Here is a 23,404-nt window from a genome sequence, read left to right as displayed (position 1 = left end):
GTAGCTTCATCGCATGCCCCCTAGTTCTAGTATTTTTGGAAAGCATGAACAGACGCTTCACATCTACCCGTTCAAGTCCTCTCATTATTTTATAGACCTCTATCATATCTCCCCTCAGCCGCCTTTTCTCCAAGCTGAAGAGCCCTAGCCGCTTTAGCCTTTCCTCATAGGGAGGTTGTCCCATCCCCTTTATCATTTTTGTCGCCCTTCTCTGCACCCTTTCTAATTCCACTATATCTTTTTTGAGATACGGCGACCAGAATTGAACACAATATTCGAGGTGCGGTCGCACCATGGAGCAATACAAAGGCATTATAACATCCTCATTTTTGTTTTCCATTTCTTTCCTAATAATACCTAACATTCTATTTGCTTTCTTAGCCGGAGCAGCACACTGAGCAGAAGGTTTCAACTTATCATCATGAGTAATCTAAGGAATTACTTCTTTACAGAAAAGGTGGTAGATCTATAGAATGGCCTCCCAGTGAGAGTGGTGAAGTCGAATACTATATCTGAATATAAGAAAGCATGGGAAAAATAAACAGGATCTCTAAGGGACAGGAAAGGACAGAAGAGATTAGTAGATGGTGTGGATGGGCAGATAGGAGAGGCCATACAGTCTTAACCTGCTGTCAGTTTACTACTACTACTAATCATTTCTATAGTGCTACTAGATGTACGCAGCACTGTACACATTAAATGCAGGTATTTTCTCTGTCCCTAGATCATGGATCATGATACCATGTTATTTAAGTTATCAAAATTGATCATCTCAGGAGAGGTGATTCATTGGTATGCTATGTTTTTGGAAAATAAATATTGTAAGATTAAGTCGGGGAAGATGTGTTTAACAGACTGGCTATTAGATTCCTCAAGGATCCCCTCATCTACTCTATTTTTACTGTCAATGTACTCTCTCTTGGCAAAGTTATAGAAAATCTTGGGTTAGCCCATTAGTTATATACAGACAATTAGGTTTTTATTCCTGTGAAAGGGGTCGGTATTGGGGCCGATTCTGTTTAAAATATTTGTAAGAGTCATTGCTGAAGGGTTAGAAGGGAAAGTTTGCCTCTTTGAGGGGACACAAAGATAGCCAATAGAGTGGATACCCAGGAGGGAGTAGAAACCATGAGAGATCTCCAATAATTAGAAGAATGGTCAAAGGTATGGCAGTTAAAATTTAATCATCAAATCACTAGTACAGATTAACTAATATAGAAAAAAAAAGTAACTGACATACAACCTTCCATTCCACATACTCACTAAATATGGAGTGAGTGTAAAAAGTGCTCAGTTCACACGTGAAGTCGTCATTCAAATGAGACTGACTGAAGGAGAACCATCATCGCACTAATAAAGTTCTCACATGAACATGCAAATGGTGCAAAACAATAACAAACCTACCAGGCTTATATCTACGAATAATTCTGGGGGTCGTTTACTAAGCCGTGGTAGCATTTTTAGTGCACACTAATGATTGGCATGCGCTAAATGCTAGAGACGCCCATAGGAATATATGGGCATCTCTACTGTTTAGTGCACGCCAATCATTAGCACACGCTAAAAATGCTACCGTGGCTTAATAAGGAGGCCCTCTAAACACCAACACATCTAATCTAATATCAATATAATGTATTATGTTAAAGTAGACTAATCCAAGAAAAAATGAATGAAAAAAACTCTACTTAACTCAATGTTCAAACTGATGTCTACTACTACTACTACTACTACTTATCATTTCTAAAGCGCTACTAGACGTACGCAGTGCTGTACACTTGAACATGAAGAGACAGTCCCTGCTCGACAGAGCTTACAATCTAATTAGGACCGACAAGCAGGACAAACAAGAGATAAAAGAATATTAAAGTGAGGATGATAAAATAAGGGTTCTGAACAAGTGAATAAGGGTTAGGAGTTAAAAGCAATAGAAGAACTTATAATAATCTTGAACCACCAATGTGTAGTCAGGGGGACTGGCAATAAATACCTTGACCACACTTGTAATGACTTGTGATTTGGTGAATTTCTAGTAATACAGTTATATTTTGAAGTTTTCCCTTGTATATTGATTCAGTTAAAATTTAGTGTCAAGAAGTGCAGTGATACACTTGGGGTGCAGAAATCCAAAGGAGATGTATAAGATAGGAGTAGAGAAATTGGTAAGCACAGATCAGGAGAGGGACCTTGGGGTGATGGTGTCTGAGGATCTCAAGGTGACGAAACAATGCGACAAGGCAGTGGCCATGGTTAGAAGGATGCTAGGCTGGATAGAGAGGGGTATATCCAGCAGAAGAAATGAGTTGTTGATGCCCCTATACAAGTTGGTGAGGCCCTACTTATGTACTTTGCATTTTGGGTTCAGTTTTGGAGGCCATATCTTGCTAAGGACATAAAAAAGCATTGCATGCACATGGCGATTGATTGTTGTGTCCGCAAAGTGAAACACTAACAATCCTTTGATGGGTGTGATACCTTATTCATCTTGTGTGTCCGATGTTCACTCTATTATTCAAAATATTGGCATGTATTCAGTGATCATCTTCAGTTGCGAGAACTTCCTAAATTTGAATATAAAACAGAATAGGAATATTGGAGAGATGCTGGGTAATAAATTACATTATATGAGTGAACCTAGTGGTCACTGCAAGTGTGGTCTGTGTATTTATTGCCAATATGTTTTAGAATGTATTTATGTTACTCTTCCACATTCTAACAGTAAGTTTTATTTGAAGAGCAAGAGTGATTGCAATAGTATGTGTCATATATTGCATTCAGTGCCCGAGTGGATTATATTACATTGGTCAGACTCGTTGCTGTATTAAACAATGAACTGGAGAACATTTATGTAACGTTCGAACACATAAACAGGAACTCCTCTCATTGCTCATTGGATGGAGAATAATCATGGTATTGAAGATTTGCAGTTTATGGTACTTCTACAGATGTCTATAGAGTATAGGAGGGGACATTTCAGAAACATTGATTCATAAGGAACAGCAATTTATTGTCAGATGGGATACAGTATACCTAAGGTGCCTGAACCAGGAGGTTGAATAGGATTAAAAGTGAGAAGTGAGGTGGCTGGTTGTATTGTAGGTTGTATTGACTGTCTGGTTTGCTTGCTTGATTGGTTGGACGTGATGATGTCAGTTATCCCTGAGGGAAGTATATATACTTTGCATTTTTTGTTGGTTCTTTTTGAGCTGCTGTTGACGGGCGAACATTTGGAGTGCCTGCTAGTGAGCAGCCATTCCAATTGAATAAAATATATATTGTTTATTGAGTGTGTGCAATTTGGGTATGTGTGTCAAATTTATTTATTAGGATTTATTTACCACCATTTTGAAGGAATTCAATCAAGGCGGTGTACAGTAAGAATAGATCAAACATGAGCAATAGGCAATTACAGCAGTAAAAATATTCAAAAAACAATACAAAGTATGGCATGGAGGGGCATAATCGAACGCGAATGCCCATCTCCATGGGCGTTTATCTCCGAGGACGGGTCTGCAAAGGGGTGGACCAGACCGTATTTTCAAAAAAGATGGGCATCCATCTTTTGTTTCGATAATACGGTTTGTGCCGGGCAAATGCATCGCATTTGGGCGGATTTGAGCTGGGCAGTATCGGTTTTCAGCAATAATGCGAAAGCACCCAGCTCAAAAACGAACAAATCCAAGGGGCCAGGATTCATACTGCACTGGTCCCCCTCACATGCCAGGACACCAACCGGCCACCCTAGGGGGCACTTATAACAATTTAAAAACATTTTTAATACCTCCCAAATCCATAGCTCCCTTACCTTGGGTGCTGAGCCCCCCAAATCCCCCCCAAAACCCACTGCCCACAACTCTACAGCATTACCATAGCACTTATGGCTGAAGGGGGGCACCTAGATGTGGGTACAGTGGGTTTTGGGGGCGGTTTGGAGCGCTCCCATTTAGCAGCACAAGTGTAACAGGTGTGGGGGGGGGGGGGGGGGGATGGGCCTGGGTCCACCTGCCTGAAGTCCACTGCACCCACTAACAACTGGTCCAGGGACCTGCATACTGCTGTGATGGAGCTGGGTATGACATTTGAGGCTGGCGTACAGGCTGGAAAAAAAGTTTTTAAAGTTCTTTTTTTTTGGTGGGAGGGGGTTAGTGACCACTGGGGGAGTCAGGGGAGGTCATCCCCGATTCCCTCCGGTGGTCATCTGGGCAGTTGGGGCATTTTTGGGGGACTTGTTCGTGAAAAAAAAGGGTCCAAAAAAGTGACCCAAATTCTCACTTCTGGCGCCCTTCTTTTTTCCATTATCGTCCGAGCACGCCCATCTCTCCTTGGCCAATAAACACACCCCAGTCTGCCTTCACCACGCCTCTGACATGCCCCCATCAACTTTGTCCGTTTCCACGACAGACTGCAGTTGGAGGCGCCCAAAATCGGCTTTCGATTATACTGATTTGGGCACCCATGAGAGAAAGGCGCCCATCTCCCGATTTGGGTCGAAATATGGACGTCTTTCTCTTTTGAAAATAAGTTGGATAGTATACTACTTACAATGTTTGTGTGATTTGTGATTAGCATTCATTTATTTCTGTCTATTATAGGATATGTATATTTCCTCCTGAAGAAACGTATGTGAAACTCAGACCGTTGGTTATGATCTACCTCTTGACATACTGTGCTGATTCACATTTCAGAACTCTTCTCTATCTTGGTTTTCTTCTTACTTCTCCTATCACACTTTCAGCATACCCTTTGGTGGTTCTCCACTGTTATTCTAGTATCAGTCAGCATACCTCAATGCTCGGTCCTAGACTCTGTTCTATTTTCTTCTACAACTCTCACTAATCTGATCTCTTCTCATATCTTTCAGTACCATTTTTATGCTGATGATGCCCAGATCTAACCTCTCTATCCCCAAAGCTCAGCCTGCTTGTCTGACATTGAGGGGTATTTTCAATATGAGTCTAAATGCGATTTTGGTCGGTTTGCTCTTAACATCCAGAATCCAAGTGGCAAATATATTGATTTTTGGAAGTGACCACTTGCTAGATGTTTTTGTGCTCTGTGCTTTTATCTTTTTGGTCCATTTTCAAAAAAAAGAAAAAAAAGTCCAAGTGGGAAACGCACAAAATCAAGCCATTGGGATGTAGGAGGAGCCAACATTCTTAGTTGACTGGCCACACAGACATCCCAGAAGAGCAGTGGGGCACCCTAGGGGGCATTGTAGTGGTACTTCACATTAAATCTCCCATATACATGTCTCACCATTACCCCCTTATATTGTATGGTGAGCCCTCCAAAACCCACCAAAAACCTATTGCACCTAATTTACACCACTACTGTAGCCCTTATGGATGCAGGTGTCACCTATATGTGGATGCAGTAGGTTTTTGTTGAGTTTTAGAGGGCTCACACTTTCCAACACAAGTGTAACAGTTAGAGTGGGATGTGGGCTTGAGTCTCCTTCTCTACAGTGCACTGAACTGACCACTAAGCTACTCCAGGAACCTGCTTGCTGCTCTAATAGGACTGTCCATAACATCTGAAGCTGTCAGAGGCTGGTATGTACTGTTTCTTCATATCTTTGGGGGCGGGGGGGTGAGAGGGGGGTCAGTGACCTCTGGAGGAGTGTCATTTCGTTATTCCTCCTGTGGTCATCTTATCATTTAGTACACATTTTTGTGGCTTAGTCATTATTAAAACAGGTGTAGCTCAAAACGTCTTAGTTTTAGTCCTGAACATTTTTGTTTTGTTCCATTATGGCAGAAAAACATCAAAGTGTTAGGTATGCTCTAATTCTGCCCCGGCACACCCCCTTGTGATTTGGATGCATTGCAGATGAACTGCATAGATAACCATCTGCAGACTAGATTTTGAAAATAGCGCATGTTTTGCCTAGTGTATATTATCATCATAGCTAAGAGCTTTGATTCAAGGCCTGACTTTGGTTCAGGATCTAAAATGAGAGAAAAGCTTACAGGCCAAGGACTCTAACCTGAACTCCAGTATGACTGCAGAACTCATGATCTGTTGTGACACTCTCATGCAGCAGAATGAGGAACGGGCATAGGTGGAAAAACAGTAACATGGTTTAGCAACATGGTGGTCACAGATGTTCTGCAGCTGACAGAACAAGATAACTCCTGCTAGTCTATTATATTATTAGCATTTCCAAGAAGAACTAACCAACTCATTACCATAGCCAATCAGTGTTGGCCACGGTGTTGTCGTGTATCCAATGGGGCATGATTGTTGTTGTGTTACCTGTAGCCTGAGAAGACCTATAAAAATGTATGTACTTCCTACTTCTTTAGAGACTCAGACCCAGAAGAACACCTATGTGTAGCTGTGGTACTGTACTCTCATAAGCAATTAATTGTACTTATACTCGGAGAATAATAAAAGTATTTGATTGCTTATATATTCTTTGGAGTCTCAGATGCAAGCATCATGGTTGTATTGCGACTCTGTTACCCCCTCCCCTCATGAGGTTAAAATTTGTAATTGTAACTTTCTCTTGGTGAGTAATAAAATCTCTAACTTCACTTTCTCATATGTATGGCCTTGTATTTTATCTCTCTAAAGCCGTTTTATTATATATGTTAGTATAGAGAGGTGGTAAAAATACTAAACACCACTGGTCTTTTAGCATTCCACAATACTAAGTAGTGGATATTTGAGACACTGGCGTGAGAGTGAAAAGACAGTGATAATCTTAGAGTGATAAGGGGAGCCCATTATTAACATTTTGGTGGCCCGTACGGGGATAAGGGGAATCACGACTTCTGGGTCCCTTTTGCCACTCTAGGAAAAGGGGGATGGACGCATAATTAAGGATATCTGCATAAGTAAAATTCTGGGAGAACTCCAGAAGGAGTCATCGACTCAGGGACGCCTGAGCCGACTCAGGAAGACGAAAAGTGATTGAATCCAGGGAGTACTGGATAAGCCGCTCGGCGATCGTTTCCACAGGGGTGGTAACGCGCTTCCATATTAGCATGCCAATACTGGGGAGCGGTAACAACACCGTGCCAGCTGTGGATGGGACGTCCAGGTGCGTGTAGCATGGAGAGTGGTAAGTTAAGAAATCTCTTCTTGATGTTATTATTGTGTTTTAAGAGTATTAAAGTTAACAGAGTTCCTGGTAGGTACAATTTCAAATTTGAGCGTGAAGGGGGTTTTATTGCCCATTGCACTCCTTATGTCAAATTTGAACGTGAAGGGGGGTTTTACTGTCCCATTGCACTCCTTACATGAAGACACATGAAGGGGGATTTCAGTGTCCCATTGCACTCCTTACGTGAAGATTTATTTGTTAGAAAAAGTATTTTAAAATACCAGGTTCTCTGTCACATTATGGCCACACCTCTAGAGCTAGTGATTAGATAGATATTTTACAGGAGAAATAAAGGATCTCACAAAAAATTTGTAATAGTTGGTTTAAGTGGCATAAAAAGGCTGACCTTTGTTAGCCCATAGATGGATCATCTGATACAATTGCTTTAAATAAATTGATCCAATACAATGAGACCCACAAAAAGGGGTAAATCCCGCATTAAACACCTACTGTTAATAAATGGATCCTTTTTACCAGAAGTTACTAGGAAAATATGATTCTAAAATTGAGCCCATCCAATTTAGTAAAACTAAGGCTCCTGTTTTGATTGCATTAGTAAAAGATGTAATGCAGAGTTCTGCACTTGCTACAGTTGATGTGACCCGTGAAGTGCATTTGTGGCAAACTTACGATGTGTGCATGTTTCCCTTCTTGCTACTCTATTAGGGAAATATATTTTTATTTAACTCTTCCTTTTTCTGCTCTAAGTTTTCTGATTACTAAAGCTACTGTGCTTTATTAAAAAAAAAAAAAAGAAAGAAAAACAAAAAGGCACATGAACTGTCTACCCAGTAATGCAAGTGTAATGGGGACCACTGATAACTGTTCTAAATTGTATTCTTTAAAAGGAAATAATGAATAATTCTTTGCTGAGGAAGCAGAACTTGAGTACTCAACCCGATTACATTTAAAAGTCTGTTTAATTTATGTCCTGTTTATATATATATGTCTTCTGTTAACTAAGTGTTGTGTGACCAGATTAGGGAAGACTTGTCGGCTGATTAAGTCCTGTGCTGGCATGCTCTTGTCTAACGCTGTCACTGTTTTTACTATGGCTTGCTTTGTGTTATGAGTAATAATATGGTGCTATTAATGGTGCTATAAATGAAAACTACATTACGGGGAAATTATTTAAGTAACAGTGAAGAAAGGTCTTTCAATAACTATGTCTGTTATGTGTAAATGACCTTTTGCATTGTCATCCTACTTAGCTTAGATTTAAGGAAGTACTTTGATCTGTGTCGCAGCATGAAAAAAACCCCTCTTAATTATAGTAACAATTTTTACTGCAATGCAGAGGGATTTTTTTCATGCTGCAACACAGATCAAAGTACTTCCTTTATAGAATTAATGTCTATTGTTTGACATTCACTGTAGCATATTTCAATCTTAACTTCCCTTTGGTGATAAGTGAGGTTTCTTGAGTATTCCTGAAATGAATGGATCTTGTAAATTGTCTGCTTGTTACTGTGTGGTTTACTGTTTACTTCCTGTTTAGCCGGTGGTGGGAGGCAGGGCTGGTGGTTGGGAGGTGGGGATAGTGCTGGGCAGACTTATATGGCCTGTGCCAGAGCCGGTGGTGGGAGGCGGGGCTGGTGGTTGGGAGGCAGGGATAGTGCTGGGCAGACTTATACGGTCTGTGCCCTGAAAAAGACAGGTACGAATCAAGGTAAGGTATACACAAAAAATGGCATATGTGAGTTTATCTTGTGGGTGGACCGTGAAGGTCTTTTTCTGCCGTCATCTACTATGTAACTATGTTTTTTTTACTGATGGGAAACAGATGTGAGAAGGAAACCATACAAGATTTTAAGTTATATTATAATTCTTGTTCTATTTAATGTGCTGTAATAAGGAATAGAATCTGTTACAGAAGTATAAACAGGTTCTGACATTGTAAATAATTGAAAGAGTCCCAATAGATGGAAAAGTTGACATGGAGAGGGATAATCGAACAGGGGCGCACATCTCTAAGGATGACCTCGTAAAGGGGCGGGGCAACTTGTATTATCGAAACAAGATGGACGTCCATCTTTTGTTTCAATAATACGGTTGGGGACGCCCAAATCATGAAATTTAGGTCGACCTTAGAGATGGTCATCTCCGGTTTTCGGCGATAATGGAAACCGAAGACGCCCATCTCAGAAATGACCAAATCCAAGCCATTTGGTCATGGGAGGAGCCAGCACTCGTAGTGCACTGGTCCCACTAACTGAATGTAAAAAGGCCTTCCCTTACCGATCCAGAAAGGAACGGGCATGCATGAAGGAAATTGCATGCAAATGAGCTGCTCGCTGTTAGCTCATTTGCACATGATTTCCTTCCTAAGGAGGTTATCAATAGAAATCAAACAAAATAAAACATGGAAAAGAAAATAAGATGATACCTTTTTTATTGGACATAACTTAATACATTTCTTGATTAGCTTTTTTATTTTGTTTGATTTCTATTGATAACCTTAAGAGTGGACTAACACGGCTACCACACTCCTCTACTTCCTAAGGAGGGGAAGCGACGGCAGTTGAGGACGTCCTTCCCTGTGACGGCAATTGAGGATGTCCAAAATGTGGATGTTTCTGTAAGAAGGACATCCATGCCTTTGCTATGCCTCCGATACCTTCTTTATTTATTTATTTGGATTTTGGATCACAAGTAGCAGCAGTGGGATTTGAACCAGCCACCTCTAGATTGCAAGACCAGTGCTCTAACCACTAGGCCACTTTGCCACTCCACCACTCCCTTGAAATTTGGCCATCCCTGTGGGGGGCAGTTGAGGATGTCCAACATGTTTGAAAGAAGGACGTCCACGCCTTCGTTATGCCTCCACGGACACATACATACCTTCCCCCCTCCCACAGGGATGGCCAAATTTCAATGGAGTGGAGTGGCTTGGAGGAGTGGCCTAGTGGTTAGAGCACTGGTCTTGCAATCCAGAGGTGGCCAGTTCAAATTGCACTGCTGCTACTTGTGTTCCAAAATCCAAATAAATAAAGTGGGTGTCAGAGGTATAGCAAAGGCATATGTGTCCTTCTCACAGAAACATTCACATTTTGGACATCCTCAACTGCCGTCGCAGGGACGGAGGCATAGCAAAGGACATACTTTAAAAAAAAAAAAAAGACAAAAGCTTTTGAAGTTGTTTTATTCGGGATGGGAGGAGGTTAGTAACCACTGGGGAAGTTAGGGGAGGTCATCCCTGATTCCCTCCGGTGGTCATCTGGTCAGATCGGGCACCTTTTTGGTCAAGAAAAAAAATGGACCAAGTAAAGTCAGCCAAATGCTTGTCAGGGACGCCCTTCTTTTTTCCATTATCAGCAGAGGATGCCCATCTGTCAACCATGCCCCATCCCACCTTCGGTACACTGCCAACACGCCCCCTTGAACTTTGGTCATCCCCATGTCAGAAAGCAGTTGAGGATGCCCAAAATCGGCTTTCGATTATGCCAATTTGGGTGACCTTTGGAGAAGGATGCCCATCTCCTGATTTGTGTCAGAAGATGGGCGCCCTTCTCCTTTGAAAATAAGCAGGATAGCTACACCAGTGGAATATAAAGAAATATTATTTCAATGGACGCCATTGAGGTTTCTGATCTGCTACAGAGGATACAGAATCTCAATGGAGCATTTAAACAATACTATTGTACATTCCACCCCCCCCACCCCCCCACACACACACCTCTGGAGTAACTATCTCACATAAGAAGTACTTCTAGCCCTAGAACACTATTTTGGTAACTTATCTTATTTACTTGTATATATCACCTTGATTAATCTACAGGTTATGAGGTGAACGATGTGGTTTATTTTCTCATTAGTGTACTGCCTAATTGCCCTCATTGCCTGCCTCTTTAAGCATTCACTTTGAAATTTTGCAAAAGGGACCAGCTTGGTTTACAGACAGATCTTTTCAAAAGGGTAATGTCAGCTTTGCTGCTATTCAGTGCACTCATGATGAAATCCCCATTGAAGTCGTGTAATACTGACATCCTGATTCTTACACTACTCCAAATGCAGAACTTACAGCTGTGCTGTTTCGTCTTAGAGCTGTGCTGTTTGTCTTACAATTTAAAGTACTGGATATGCTATATATCCTGCTTGATTTCTATGTAAAAGGTCATTCAAGGATGCAGCTTTTGTCTGCCTCTTTAGGATTTTTTCTTTTTTAAAGCTGATTTTTGTTGCATTGCACTCAAAACTTGACATGTTTACATCAACTGTGAGCCCTCAGATGACTGAGATCCCAGAGAAATTGCCCCACATGAAAGGTAAATCTAGATGAATGTTTAAATTTAGAAGATATTAAAATATAGATATTTTGTGTACCTAGAAAATCTTTTATACTGTCCTAGAACAAAGACAGTGCCTTTTTAGGCAACTGCCTGTTTGCCCTAAGAGATACACTGTTAGCTTTCTTATTTGGGACCATTATCCGAGTACAAATTTTCACAATTTATTGTTTTACTAGTAAAAAAGGCCCGTTTCTGACACAAATGAAACGGGCGCTAGCAAGGTTTTCCTCGGAGTGTGTATGTTTGGGAGAGTGTATGTGAGAGTGAGTGTTTGAGAGTCAGAGTGAAAGTGTGAGTCCAATCCATGCTCCTCTGTTACCTGGCCCCTCCATTCATCCCTATCCAGCAATTTCGCTGTCTCCCTGAGGCCTGCCCTGCAATCCATATGCATCCATGGCCATCTGTTCCCTCCATTCATCCCTATTCAGCAATTCCCCTCTCCCTGAGTCTTGCCCTTCCAATCCATGCTCCTTTGTCATCTGGCCCCTCCATTTTTCCCTATCCTGCATTTCCCCTCTCTGCCTGAGGCCTGCTCTGCAATCCATATCCATCCATGGCCATCTGTCCCCTCCATTCATCCCTATCCAGCAATTCCCCTCTCCCTGAGTCCTGCCCTTCCAATCCATGCTCCTCTGTCACCTGGCCCCTCCATTCATCCCTATCCAGCAATTCCCCTCTATGCCTGAGGCCTGCCCTGCAATCCATATGCATCCATGGCCATCTGTGCCCTCCATTCATCCCTATCCAGCAATTCCCCTCTCCCTGAGTCCTGCCCTTCCAATCCATGGCCATCCATGCTCATCTGTCACCTGGCCCCTCCATTTTTCCGTATCCAGCATTTCCCCTCTCTGCCTGAGGCCTGTCCTGCAATCCATATCCATCCATGGCCATCTGTCCCCTCCATTCATCCCTATCCAGCAATTCCCCTCTCCCTGAGTCCTGCCCTTCCAATCCATGCTCCTCTGTCACCTGGCCCCTCCATTCATCCCTATCCAGCAATTCCCCTCTCTGCCTGAGGCCTGCCCTGCAATCCATATGCATCCATGGCCATCTGTGCCCTCCATTCATCCCTATCCAGCAATTCCCCTCTCCCTGAGTCCTGCCCTTCCAATCCATGCCCATCCATGCTCATCTGTCACCTGGCCCCTCCATTTTTCCGTATCCAGCATTTCCCCTCTCTGCCTGAGGCCTGTCCTGCAATCCATATCCATCCATGGCCATCTGTCCCCTCCATTCATCCCTATTCAGCAATTCCCGTCTCCCTGAGTCTTGCCCTTCGAATCCATGCCCATCCATGCTCATCTGTCACCTGGCCCCTCTATTTCTCCCTATCCAGCATTTCCCCTCTCTGCCTGAGGCCTGCCCTGCAATCCATATCCATCCATGGCCATCTGTCCCCTCCATTCATCCCTATCCAGCAATTCCCGTCTCCCTGAGTCTTGCCCTTCGAATCCATGCCCATCCATGCTCATCTGTCACTTGGCCCCTCCATTTTTCCCTATCCAGCAATTGCCCTCTCTCCCTGAGGCCTGCCCTGCAATCCATTTCCATCCATGCCCATCTGTCCCCTGTATTCATCCCTATCCAGCAATTTCCCTCTGTCCCTGAGTCCTGCCCTCCCAATCCATGCCCATCCATGCTCCTCTGTCCCCTGCCCCCTCCATTCATCCCTTTCCAGCAATTGCCCTCTCTTCCTGAGCCCTGCCATCCCAATCCATGCCCCTCTGTCCCCTGCTGCCTCCATTCATCCTTTTGCAGCAAGTCCCCTGTCTCCCTTTCATGACCCCCCCTTGCATCCATGCTTCTCTCTCTCCCATGTCCCAGCCTGGGCCGCCCTCTTCTCCCCCCCTCCCCCCTTCGCATCCATGCTGTCGTTTCTCCCCTGCCCTCCTGCTCCCATTGTTGTTGTTTAGTGGCCACCCTCTTCTCTCCCCCCAACATGGTTGGTTTTTTTTTTTTTTTCTTGTTTTTAAATTTACCTCCGTGGCAGCGAAGCGTCAGGGAAGGAGGCGGTGCTCCGTCCCGACGTCTAGGTTTTCCTTCGCTGTGTTCCGCCTTCTTTTGACGTCATCCTTGACGTCAGAAGAAGGCGGAACACAGCGAAGGGAAGGCTAGACGTCGAGAGCGCCGCCTCCTTCCCTGACGCTTCGCTGCCGAGCGTTGCGATTGGTTGAGTGTCATTGCTCCGCCCTCGACGTCATCACGTTTGACGCGTGGGCGGGGCAGACACAATGCGATCTCACCCCCTTCACTTTAGAATGTTGGCTAACAGAGGCTTCATTAGAACGTTGGAGGTGCGTTTTATATAGAGAGATATTACCTGAATTTGAACACTTTTTCCCCTACCTTACAATATCGTTTGCCTCCTCATCTCAACAACAAGACGGATGTTTCTAAATCACATATCTAAAATTTCGATACTCATTGTAAACAGTTAAAATGTTACCCTTTTCAGCCTTGTTTTATATAAATGGGGTACAGACGTACCTTCCTGATTACTTGGTGCACTATTTTTATCTATTATGTAAGCTATTAATTTACTTTTCTTAGGACAAGTTTACAACTTAATTTTCCTTAATTTCTACTGTTAGTAATTGGATACTGATATGATCTTATTTTTTTTTTACATCAGCTTTTCCATAATTGAAAGGTGCTTATTTAATGTTTTTAATCAAAGGCTTAACTCTGGTTACCATGATAAAGAATTTATGTTTTGAATTGCAAGGAAAAGTTGTATGTGCAAGGTTACAGAGATGCTCAAATAAATGATTTGTAAGACCAGAGGCCTAAAGTGAAGCCCTCTTTGCGCTGCTCTACTTACTTATTTTATTCCTTTGAGTCATGTTACAGATTCACCCTATTCTTATTTACTCCACATTGACGCCTTCCAGAAGCTGCATACCATCTCATATGGGAAACCCTGACTGTGTACACTCTGATGCAACTTTGTGCCAACTGTGTGTTCCCGATACCAGAAAAGAGAAGATGCTGAGAAACAAACACTGACCGCTGTTAATTCCTCTGTAACATGGACTTTAGTTTTCTACTTTTACTCATGCCTTCCTTATCTTTCTACTAGATTTCCTGATGTTACTTTACTGTTTGTATCCTGTGGTCTCCCATCCCATTGTACTGGGACTATTTACAATCTTTTATAACGTCTCTGTCTTACATTTCCCAGGAAATTGCCAGACAGAAGGGGGGAATAACAGTTCAGAGAACCCCAAAGATCTGAAGATAGGAGACTTAGTCCATAGAAAATACTACACACACAAGACCTGGAAGGATCGGGTGTATGTTGGACCCTTTAAAGTTGAAGCCGTAAAAGCTACTGCAGTTAAACTACAAGACCACACATCTTGGGTTCATATGAAAGACATCAGAGTCTTCAGACAAGCTCCGGTCCAGGAACCAAGTGACACGCCAGAACCACAGCCATTCTGATTGCTTTTATTTTAGCTGTGACTTTAACTTTACGAGAGTACTTGAGTACTGCTTTAAGTCCACTTGACAGACTTAATGCACGTTGGCCAGAGGGCAATTAATCTAACTGTTACATGCTACAGAATTAAATTCAGACACAGTTAAAAAGACTTTTTACATTACTGAAGCTGGAGTATCAAAATGAGGAAGTATAAGTGCTTCTAACACAGCTAGCACTGGAGATACGCCTGAATCTGGAAGTGTCCCTGACACCACAGAGGCAGGAAACAGATAACTTCAGCATTAATTATACTTTCTATAAATATACATTAAGACTGTTTGGACTTTTTTTGCTTCATTTCATTACAGCATTAATTTGAATCTTGCTTGACAAGTTTTATTTCAGGTCTGCTTAAAGGAATCATGAACTTATGATCACTACTGACAGCATAATACTTTTTATCCTGTCTTGCAACATATTTGCATTTAGTTGGTTTATGCTAGAAGCAAACAATAGTTTAATGATTCTTACCCTGTTTTATAAAAGCATTGCATTTATTCTGTTTATTTTAGAGACATTTTAGGATAAGTTAGGTTAGTATAAGGTCTGTTCCACATACGCATTGAATATAACAACTTCCTCTTTTTTCTAAGTACTTTACAGCAAACAATTAAGCATTCAAACACATCTTCTGCTAGGAAATATAGAATTCTGATTGTTATACATGAGCTTTTAGTTTTGAGTTAATTTTGCATAAGTTGTTTTGCACAAATATAGAATACTTTCTTAATATTTCAACCTTTTTCTATTCAACTTCCTCTTTTCTCCTTTCCACATAATCTCTATCTAAGCATTTAAACAAGTTCAACCTTTTTGAGCATTAATTCTACACCTAATTACCCTTACACCTGCATACATTTTTGATAAGAACTTAAACTTACCTTTTTTATTTTATAAGTAACATTGTATCTTCCAGGCATCCCGATGCTCACACCAGCCATACCTGAAGGAGACTCAGACCAAGCACAGCAAAAACAGGAAACTACCCCGTCACTTCCCCGGGAGTGGTTGACACCACAGCACTTAAAGTTAACCCTTGTAGGACTTTTCATTGTTTCAACTTTCATACTTGCTTTTATTTTGTTTCTTATGAGTCTGCTCAAGCTACGTTTAACTAAGACTTAAATTCAACATACTGTTGTTTAAGTTTTGATTTCCTTACATGACACAGGAATCAGTTACACGGACCAACAATTCCCTTCAGATTTTTGACTGGTCACTCATAGCTTTAGGACTTGTCTTCCTGCTTATTTTCCTTTTTGGTATTTTACTATTTTCTGTTTAGAATATTCTTCCTTTCCCACAGAATTAGAAACAGATTAACGCTGTATGAACAGAGCCTACTGTGGCTCCGTTTCCCTTAGACTTTGACACTGATTATGATGGTACCATAGGCATGCTAAAGTTACTCCAGAGTGATAACAATAATGACAAATCTTGGAAATCCCTTGCTTTACTGTTTTCAAATTTGTCCAAAGAAGCTAGCATGCCTCCCGCCTCACAGTCAAAGTTTACAAATTGTTTGGTAGGGACAGGTATTAGCAAACCCCATTTTTTTCCTTTGGAGTTTTATAATTATAAAGATACATGGGAATTACCCATAGAAAATGTTGCTACCATTTTGCTCTGTGATGGAACCCTAACTGCTGCCTTCGGCCTATCTTTTGGTTATTCCATTAGCAATTTCAAGCACACAAATTCCCCTTACTAGTGTCTCTCATACTTACTATCCGCCTCTTAGTGCTCATAAAATTGTGTGGCCATAACGGGTAAGTAAGGCCCAGAACTCCCAACCTGCTTAGGGATTCTAGGATGCCTGCAACCTAAGACAGCCTACAATCAGAGCACTAACCATGTCCTTTTTGAGCTTATGATAATAAAGACCTAACTCAAGATTTGATTTTGAGGTGAAAGCAAACACCTAGGTGCAGGACTATGTCAATTGCAAGGAGCACTAGCCATTCCCATATTTAGTGAAGGTCTTACTTTCAAAGACCTTCAAGGGGGGAGATGTATATTATCATCATAGCTAAGAGCTTTGATTCAAGGCCTGACTTTGGTTCAGGATCTAAAAATGAAAGAAAAGCTTACAGGCCCATGACTCTAACCTGAACTCCAGTGTGACTGCAGAACTCATGATCTGTTGTGACACTCTCATGCAGCAGAATGAGGAACGGGCGTAGGTGGAAAAACAGTAACATGGTTTAGCAACATGGTGGTCACAGATGTTCTGCAGCTGACAGAACAAGATAACTCCTGCTAGTCCATTATATTATTAGCGTTTCCAAGAAAAACTAACCAACTCATTACCATAGCCAATCAGTGTTGGCCACGGTGTTGTCGTGTGTCCAATGGGGCATGATTGTTGTTGTGTTACCTGTAGCCTGAGAAGACCTATAAAAATGTATGTACTTCCTACTTCTTTAGAGACTCAGACCCAGAAGAACATCTATGTGTAGCTGTGGTACTGTACTCTCATAAGCAATTAATTGTACATATACTCGGATAATAATAAAAGTATTTGATTGCTTATATATTCTTTGGAGTCTCAGATGCAAGCATCACGGTTGTGTTGCGGCTCTGTGACCCCCCCCCCCCCCCCCCCCCCATGAGAGGTTAAAATTTGTAATTGTAACTTTCTCTTGGTGAGTAATAAAATCTCTAACTTCACTTTCTCATATGTGTGGCCTTGTATTTTCTCTCTCTAAAGCCGTTATATTATATACGATAGTTCAGAGAGGTGTAAAAATACTAAACACCACTGGTCTTTCAGCACTCCACAGTACTAAGTAGTGGATATTTGGGACACTGGAGTGAGAGTGAAAAGACAGTGATAATCCTAGAGTGATAAGGGGAGCCCACTATTAACACTAGGACAATATCCAAATGCTGCTTTATGCCACTTTTTAAACGTTTTTCTCTTTTGAAAATGAGCCCCACTGCCAGCTACATATTGCACTGTCATCTTAAAATTAACACGTCCTTGATAGAACTCTGTGAAACCCCGAGTGGGGGTTAGGTGTGGCCAGAGGAAATAATACAGATGAACAAAAAGGGTAAAATACAAAAAATGAATATTTATTCACAAGAACTGAAACTCCTCAGCCTGTTGATTCACAGAGCTGAGTAGTAGTACTGAGAATAAACTTAGTGGAGGAGTGAGTTAGAGGTATATGCTGAAACGGAGGACGTTTACAGCAGAACCCGAATCGGCGGAACCACTCCTAAACACCTATGAGAAACCAACTTGGAGTTTTTGGCTCCCAAGGAGGTTACATTGAATACCATCTGGAAGGCGCTTCGGGACCTAAAGGTGGCAGTAAATAATTTTGTAGTTATAATTTTATTAGAGAGTTACATGGACAATTTCAACTGAACCCTTTGAGAGTAAAAAATTGATATAACAAATGATTCTACATGAGCAAGAAGTGGTTATGATTTTGAAAATGATAATAGACCAGAAATTTTGAATAATAAAATGAATATTATTATAGATGATTAATATCGAGATTATTGTTTTTCCCAGAGTTCCGGGTATGACTCCTAAAGTTTTCCTCAGAAATATTTCCTCAAATTATTACTTTAAAAGGAGTGAAGCCTGTGAAAACTGGGATTACTTTAATCAGTGGGATTTGAATTAGAGACTTAAGTATATGAATTGTTAAATAATTTCTAGTTTTTAAAAGAGAAAGGATGTAATCAGATGTATTATTTCTAACTAATATTGGAAAATAAGTATGTTTTCAATGAAATGATTTGACTATACACCGTATTGGCCTTGAAGAAGCCAACCAGATGATCAATGTGGAATAATGAATTAGACGAGTAATATCTGGGGATAATCAGGTTAATACCACGTTTTTTTTTCTGTTTACTGTTTAATTGATCTCCTTATCTTGTTTCACTCTCCCTATTTAGTGGTCTAAGGAAGAGAATAGAATTACCTGACTGAAATAATTCCTACGTATTACTTTCTCTGTATTTCCAGCAAGTTGTTTTATCGCTTGTAAAGATTTAAATGGTTATAAATAAAAAATTTAAAAAAAAAAAAGAGAATAAACCCCTGCGGTTCAAACATACAGGTATCAGTATTTATTGTCATGTACTCTTGGGCATGTTGCATCACAGAGCCCGAGATATAGAATGGGGAAAACCCCGGTGGTTCAGGAAACAGCAGTAAGCCAGCCTCTGGCGGCAGCTCAAGCACAGTCCACAGCTGCAGGGTTGCCACAGCTCACACACTGCCTTTCAGTTTTCTTTGACTTTTCAAGTCTTGATCCAGCCAAACCTCCATCAAACTCACAAAGTTTGATCAGTTTGTAACAAGGGCTTACTTCAGCATGATCGCAGCATGTGGATGTCTCCAGTCAGAGCATACACTGAGGCTTCTACTCTTTCTCTCCTGGGCCTCCCTCTGTTCTGCTCTGGCTCAGGGCTTTAAGCTTCCAGTCTACTGTGAAGCCACTCCTTCCTGTCAGTCAGTCTTTCTCTCCCATAATGCACTAATCCTGCCATAGTAACTCTGCAGTTCAGCCTCTGTCCAGCAGGGTTAACACCACCTGCTGAAAAAAAGATGGCTGAACAGCAACTTCCCCCAGGGAATATCTCTAGAGACATCCCCACTATGTCCCTCACTGCTTCACAAACTCATCTTTTCCCCCAAACTCATTTCCCTTCTTCCTTCTTTCTCTGTGATAGTATTCTCATCCTTCCAATTCCCTTGACTCACACCCTTAGGGTTATTTTTGAAGTCTTTCTTTATGTACACACATCTAAAAGACTGCTAAAACATGTTGTTCCTTACTTTTCAGTATTAGTAAAATCTGTCCCTTCCAATCTAAGCATGATAACTAAATACTCACCACTCTCTCACTGTTTTCTGCTTGAGACTACTACACCCTACTCTTCATGTGTCTCCTGCAGAACTATCTTTCTCCACTGCAATTCAATCAAAATTCTGCTGCATGACATTAATATTACTATGACCATTAAACCCCTCTCCTCAGATCATCACATTGGGCCCCCTCTGCTTCCATATACAATTCAGACTTCTATTTCTCACCTACAACAGAATTCATTCTGTAGCTGCTCATTATTCCCCCTCTTCCTATACACCCTTTCTCTTGAACTCCATTCATTAGCAAGCAACTCTCCTCCATTGTTAGCTCTCAACTTTGCTCTTTCACTCATTGTGCTGTTTTTCTGGAACAGATTTCCTGAGTTAGCGTATTGTGCCCCTTCTCTGGAAATATTCAAATCCTGACTAAAAACTCACCTTTTTGAGATTGTTTACATCTTTACCACTTCTCTATAATTAATTTCTTCTCATGCACTCTGTTATTTGTTGTATGTTTCTCTTCACTAGACTGTAAGCTCTGACTGACTTATGTGTGTACAGTTTTACATACACCTGGTAGTAGCAATATTAGAAGAGGGGAGATGTTGCAGGATAAGAGGTACGGATGCAGAGAGAAAGGAGAGAGATGATGAGGGTGCAAGGGAAGGGAAGAAAGAGAGGGTGATTTACTGCAAGGTAGGTGGTGGAAGGAGAGAGATAAATAAGAGGAGAATGGTACAGGTGAAGGGTGGGAGAAGAAAGGAACTGGATGGGAGACCTGAGGGAATGAGAGAATGAGTAAAAACCTGAGGTTGGGGAGCAGGAGGAGGAAGGGGAGAGTACTGGGGTCAGGGGGAGGGGAATGTGCTAGGTGGTGTTGATGAAAAGAAAGTTTATATACTTCCACCAGCCAATTAGACCTTCCTATTCCTTCCCCTCCCTCCATTTTAAACAGTCAAAATATGCCTATTACCCTGATGTCAAAATTAGTGATCTTGATAGGTTTCAGATTTAGCTGGAAATCATAGCATCTTCACACATGAACTATATTTACAGTCCAGCTGATATTCAGCCGGCAGTGGTCAGTGTTTTTTTTAAACACTGACTGCCATCAGCTAGATTAGCCCCAGATATTCAGTGCCAGTGACCTGACTTGGACTACCAGGGATATCAGGGGGCCTATCTGGTCAGGGGTGGGGGGGGGTTGAGGGGCAGTTCTGGGGGTGGGAACGGGGTTGTGTCACATGCAGATTGGGGGAGGGGGAAGCAAGGAAGGGGTCTTTCTTGAGGGGGATCAGAGGGCTTAAAAGACCAACACAAAGTTATGTAGGTGCCGGCATACTTAACCTGGCCAAGTTAGGACAGCTTTTGAGCTGTCCTAACTTGGCTGGGTTAGCTATGCAGATCCAGTACCTGCATAAACACTGGCTCGGCACTGCCCAGTTTAGTGCCACTAAATTTTGGCAGTTGGGTGGCTCACCGTGATTTAAGCAGGCAGGAGACTCTTCAGCCCGCATAAATCGCCCTGAATATCAGGCCCAGTGACTTTCCTCAAAGGAAAAACATTTTAATCAAATATACTATTAAACAGCAACTACGTATTGGCAAATTGTACTTACCACAGCAAGCTAGAATAAAAAAGAAAATAGAAATATTTACTTTCTACATTATTTCAATACACCAAGTTTTCAAACACTGCAGAAAAGTATTTTTCTGACAACTCTAATGAAACAGCTCCTGAGTAACCAACTCTAATCAAACAGCTGCTGAGTAACCAAGATAAATAGTTATGGTTGGATATTCAAAGACACATCCATACAGCCATGGCCACTTTCAGGGTAATTCTATTACTGGACATCTGAGGACACCTGGTAAGAGCCTATTCTACAAGGAATACAAGTGCCTACATTTATTCATGAAATGCAAACGCAACCCTGAAAATATACACCTATAAGTTTGGCTGAGCACATATGCCAGCTATAAAGCTGGTGTAAAGTGTATGTGCTGAAGTGCTGGAGATACATGCATAACTTATGGTGTTCTATAAGTTACATATGTAACTTTACACCTTGCCCAGGCTCTACCTATGTGTACACCTACTTGTAAGACACGCGCTATACACCCTCTATGATGGTAATTCTATAAAGTAGGCACTAACATTTATCTAGAGTACCTCTATAGACATACAGTATGGTATATTCGTCGGAAATACAGCCAAATCTCTTTTTTCTCTAAATTGCTTATTTCTAAAAAATTAGGAGGAAAAGACCTCGTTAAGACCTCAATCCACAAACTTGGAGCTTATAGCTTCCTATATGTGTGAGTAGTCAAACAAGTCATCATTGGTCTGAAAAACCTCCTATTCACAGTTGCTAAGTAGACAAAAAGTTTGAACTTTTAATTCACAATAAATTTATACCAACAATTAAATAAAGTAAAATTATTACTAAGCTTAAATAGCACGGCTCTTACAAAACGTCAGATGATTGTCTAATCATCTTTGTTCTGCAAAACTCTTTCAAGTCTTAGGTAGAGGTCCCGAAGGGGACCCGTTTTGCATAGGCTTCTTCCGGAGACCCCACCTCTCTTTCAGACGATCAATTGTGCCTGTGCTCTTCACTGTGACTTTATGCATTTATGTGCATATCTCTGATAGTCCATTATTTACAGGTGGGTGTACACATGGGCAGAGTCTGGGCGGACTGTGAGCAGGGCACAAACTTACAAGCATAAATTATAGAATACTATGGAGTTCATTTTCAAAAGAGAAAACATCCATAAATCTGCATTTGGACATTTTTCTCACAAAAACATCCAAATTGGTATTTTCAAAACCAATTTTTAGATGTTTTCTATGAAGTCCATCAGAAGTGTGTTCAAATCTCAAGGGTGCGTTTCAGGGGCATGTTAAGAGCAGGATCTGGACATTTTTCAGCCATAATGGAACAAAACAAAACCGTCCAGGACTAAAACTAAGATGTTTAGAACTAGACCTGTTTTTATAAGGAATAAGGCACATAAAGGTGCCCTAAATGACCAGATGACCCCTGGAGGAAATCAGGGGTGACCTCCCCTTACTCCCCCAGTGGTCACTAACCCCCCTACCCCCCAAAAAATGTGATTAAAACCATTACTTGCCAGCCTCAGATGTCATAGGTCCATTAGAACAGTATGCAGGTCCCTGGAGTAGTCTAGTGCACTGCAGACAGGTAGACCCAGGCCCATACCTCCCCCTACTTGTGGAGGAAACTGTGAGCCCTCCAAAACTCACCAGAAACCCACTGTACTCACATATATGTTCCCCCTTCACCCGTAAGGGCTATGGTAGTGGTGTGCAGTTGGGGGTAGTGGGTTTTTTTTTTAGGGGGGGGGAGTTGGGGGGCTTAGCAGACAAGATAAGGGAGTAATGGTGAGATGTGTACCTGGGAGCATTTTATGAAGTCTACTGTAGTGCCCCCTAGGGCACCCTATTGCTTTCCTGGGATGTCTGGGGGACCAGTCTACTAAAAATGCTGGTTCCTCCTACATCCCAATGGCTTGATTTTGTGCGTTTTGCACTTGGACTTTTTTTTTTTTAATGGACCAAAAAACAAAATGTCCAAATCACAAAACCTTGTTCAAAACAGTATTTTCAAAAAAAAAAAAAAAAAAGAAGTTTTTCTTTTTTGAAAATTACCTTTCCTATTCTG

General features: G+C 41.6%; 1 protein-coding gene across 1 annotated transcript in view; it reads right to left on the bottom strand.

The window, feature by feature from the left end:
- COL6A1 (collagen type VI alpha 1 chain) overlaps window positions 1-23,404 on the bottom strand; it is a 422,434-nt gene that overhangs the window by 62,108 nt on the left and 336,922 nt on the right. The window contains 1 exon segment of the mRNA XM_030210386.1: window positions 15,894-15,900. Within this exon segment, the coding sequence (XP_030066246.1) occupies window positions 15,894-15,900 (7 nt within the window).

The sequence above is a fragment of the Microcaecilia unicolor genome, chromosome 7 (genome assembly GCF_901765095.1).
Source record: "Microcaecilia unicolor chromosome 7, aMicUni1.1, whole genome shotgun sequence".
NCBI lineage: Eukaryota > Metazoa > Chordata > Amphibia > Gymnophiona > Siphonopidae > Microcaecilia > Microcaecilia unicolor.
The sequence above is the reverse complement of the archived record's forward strand: the minus strand, read 5'-3'. Positions and strand labels throughout refer to the sequence as shown.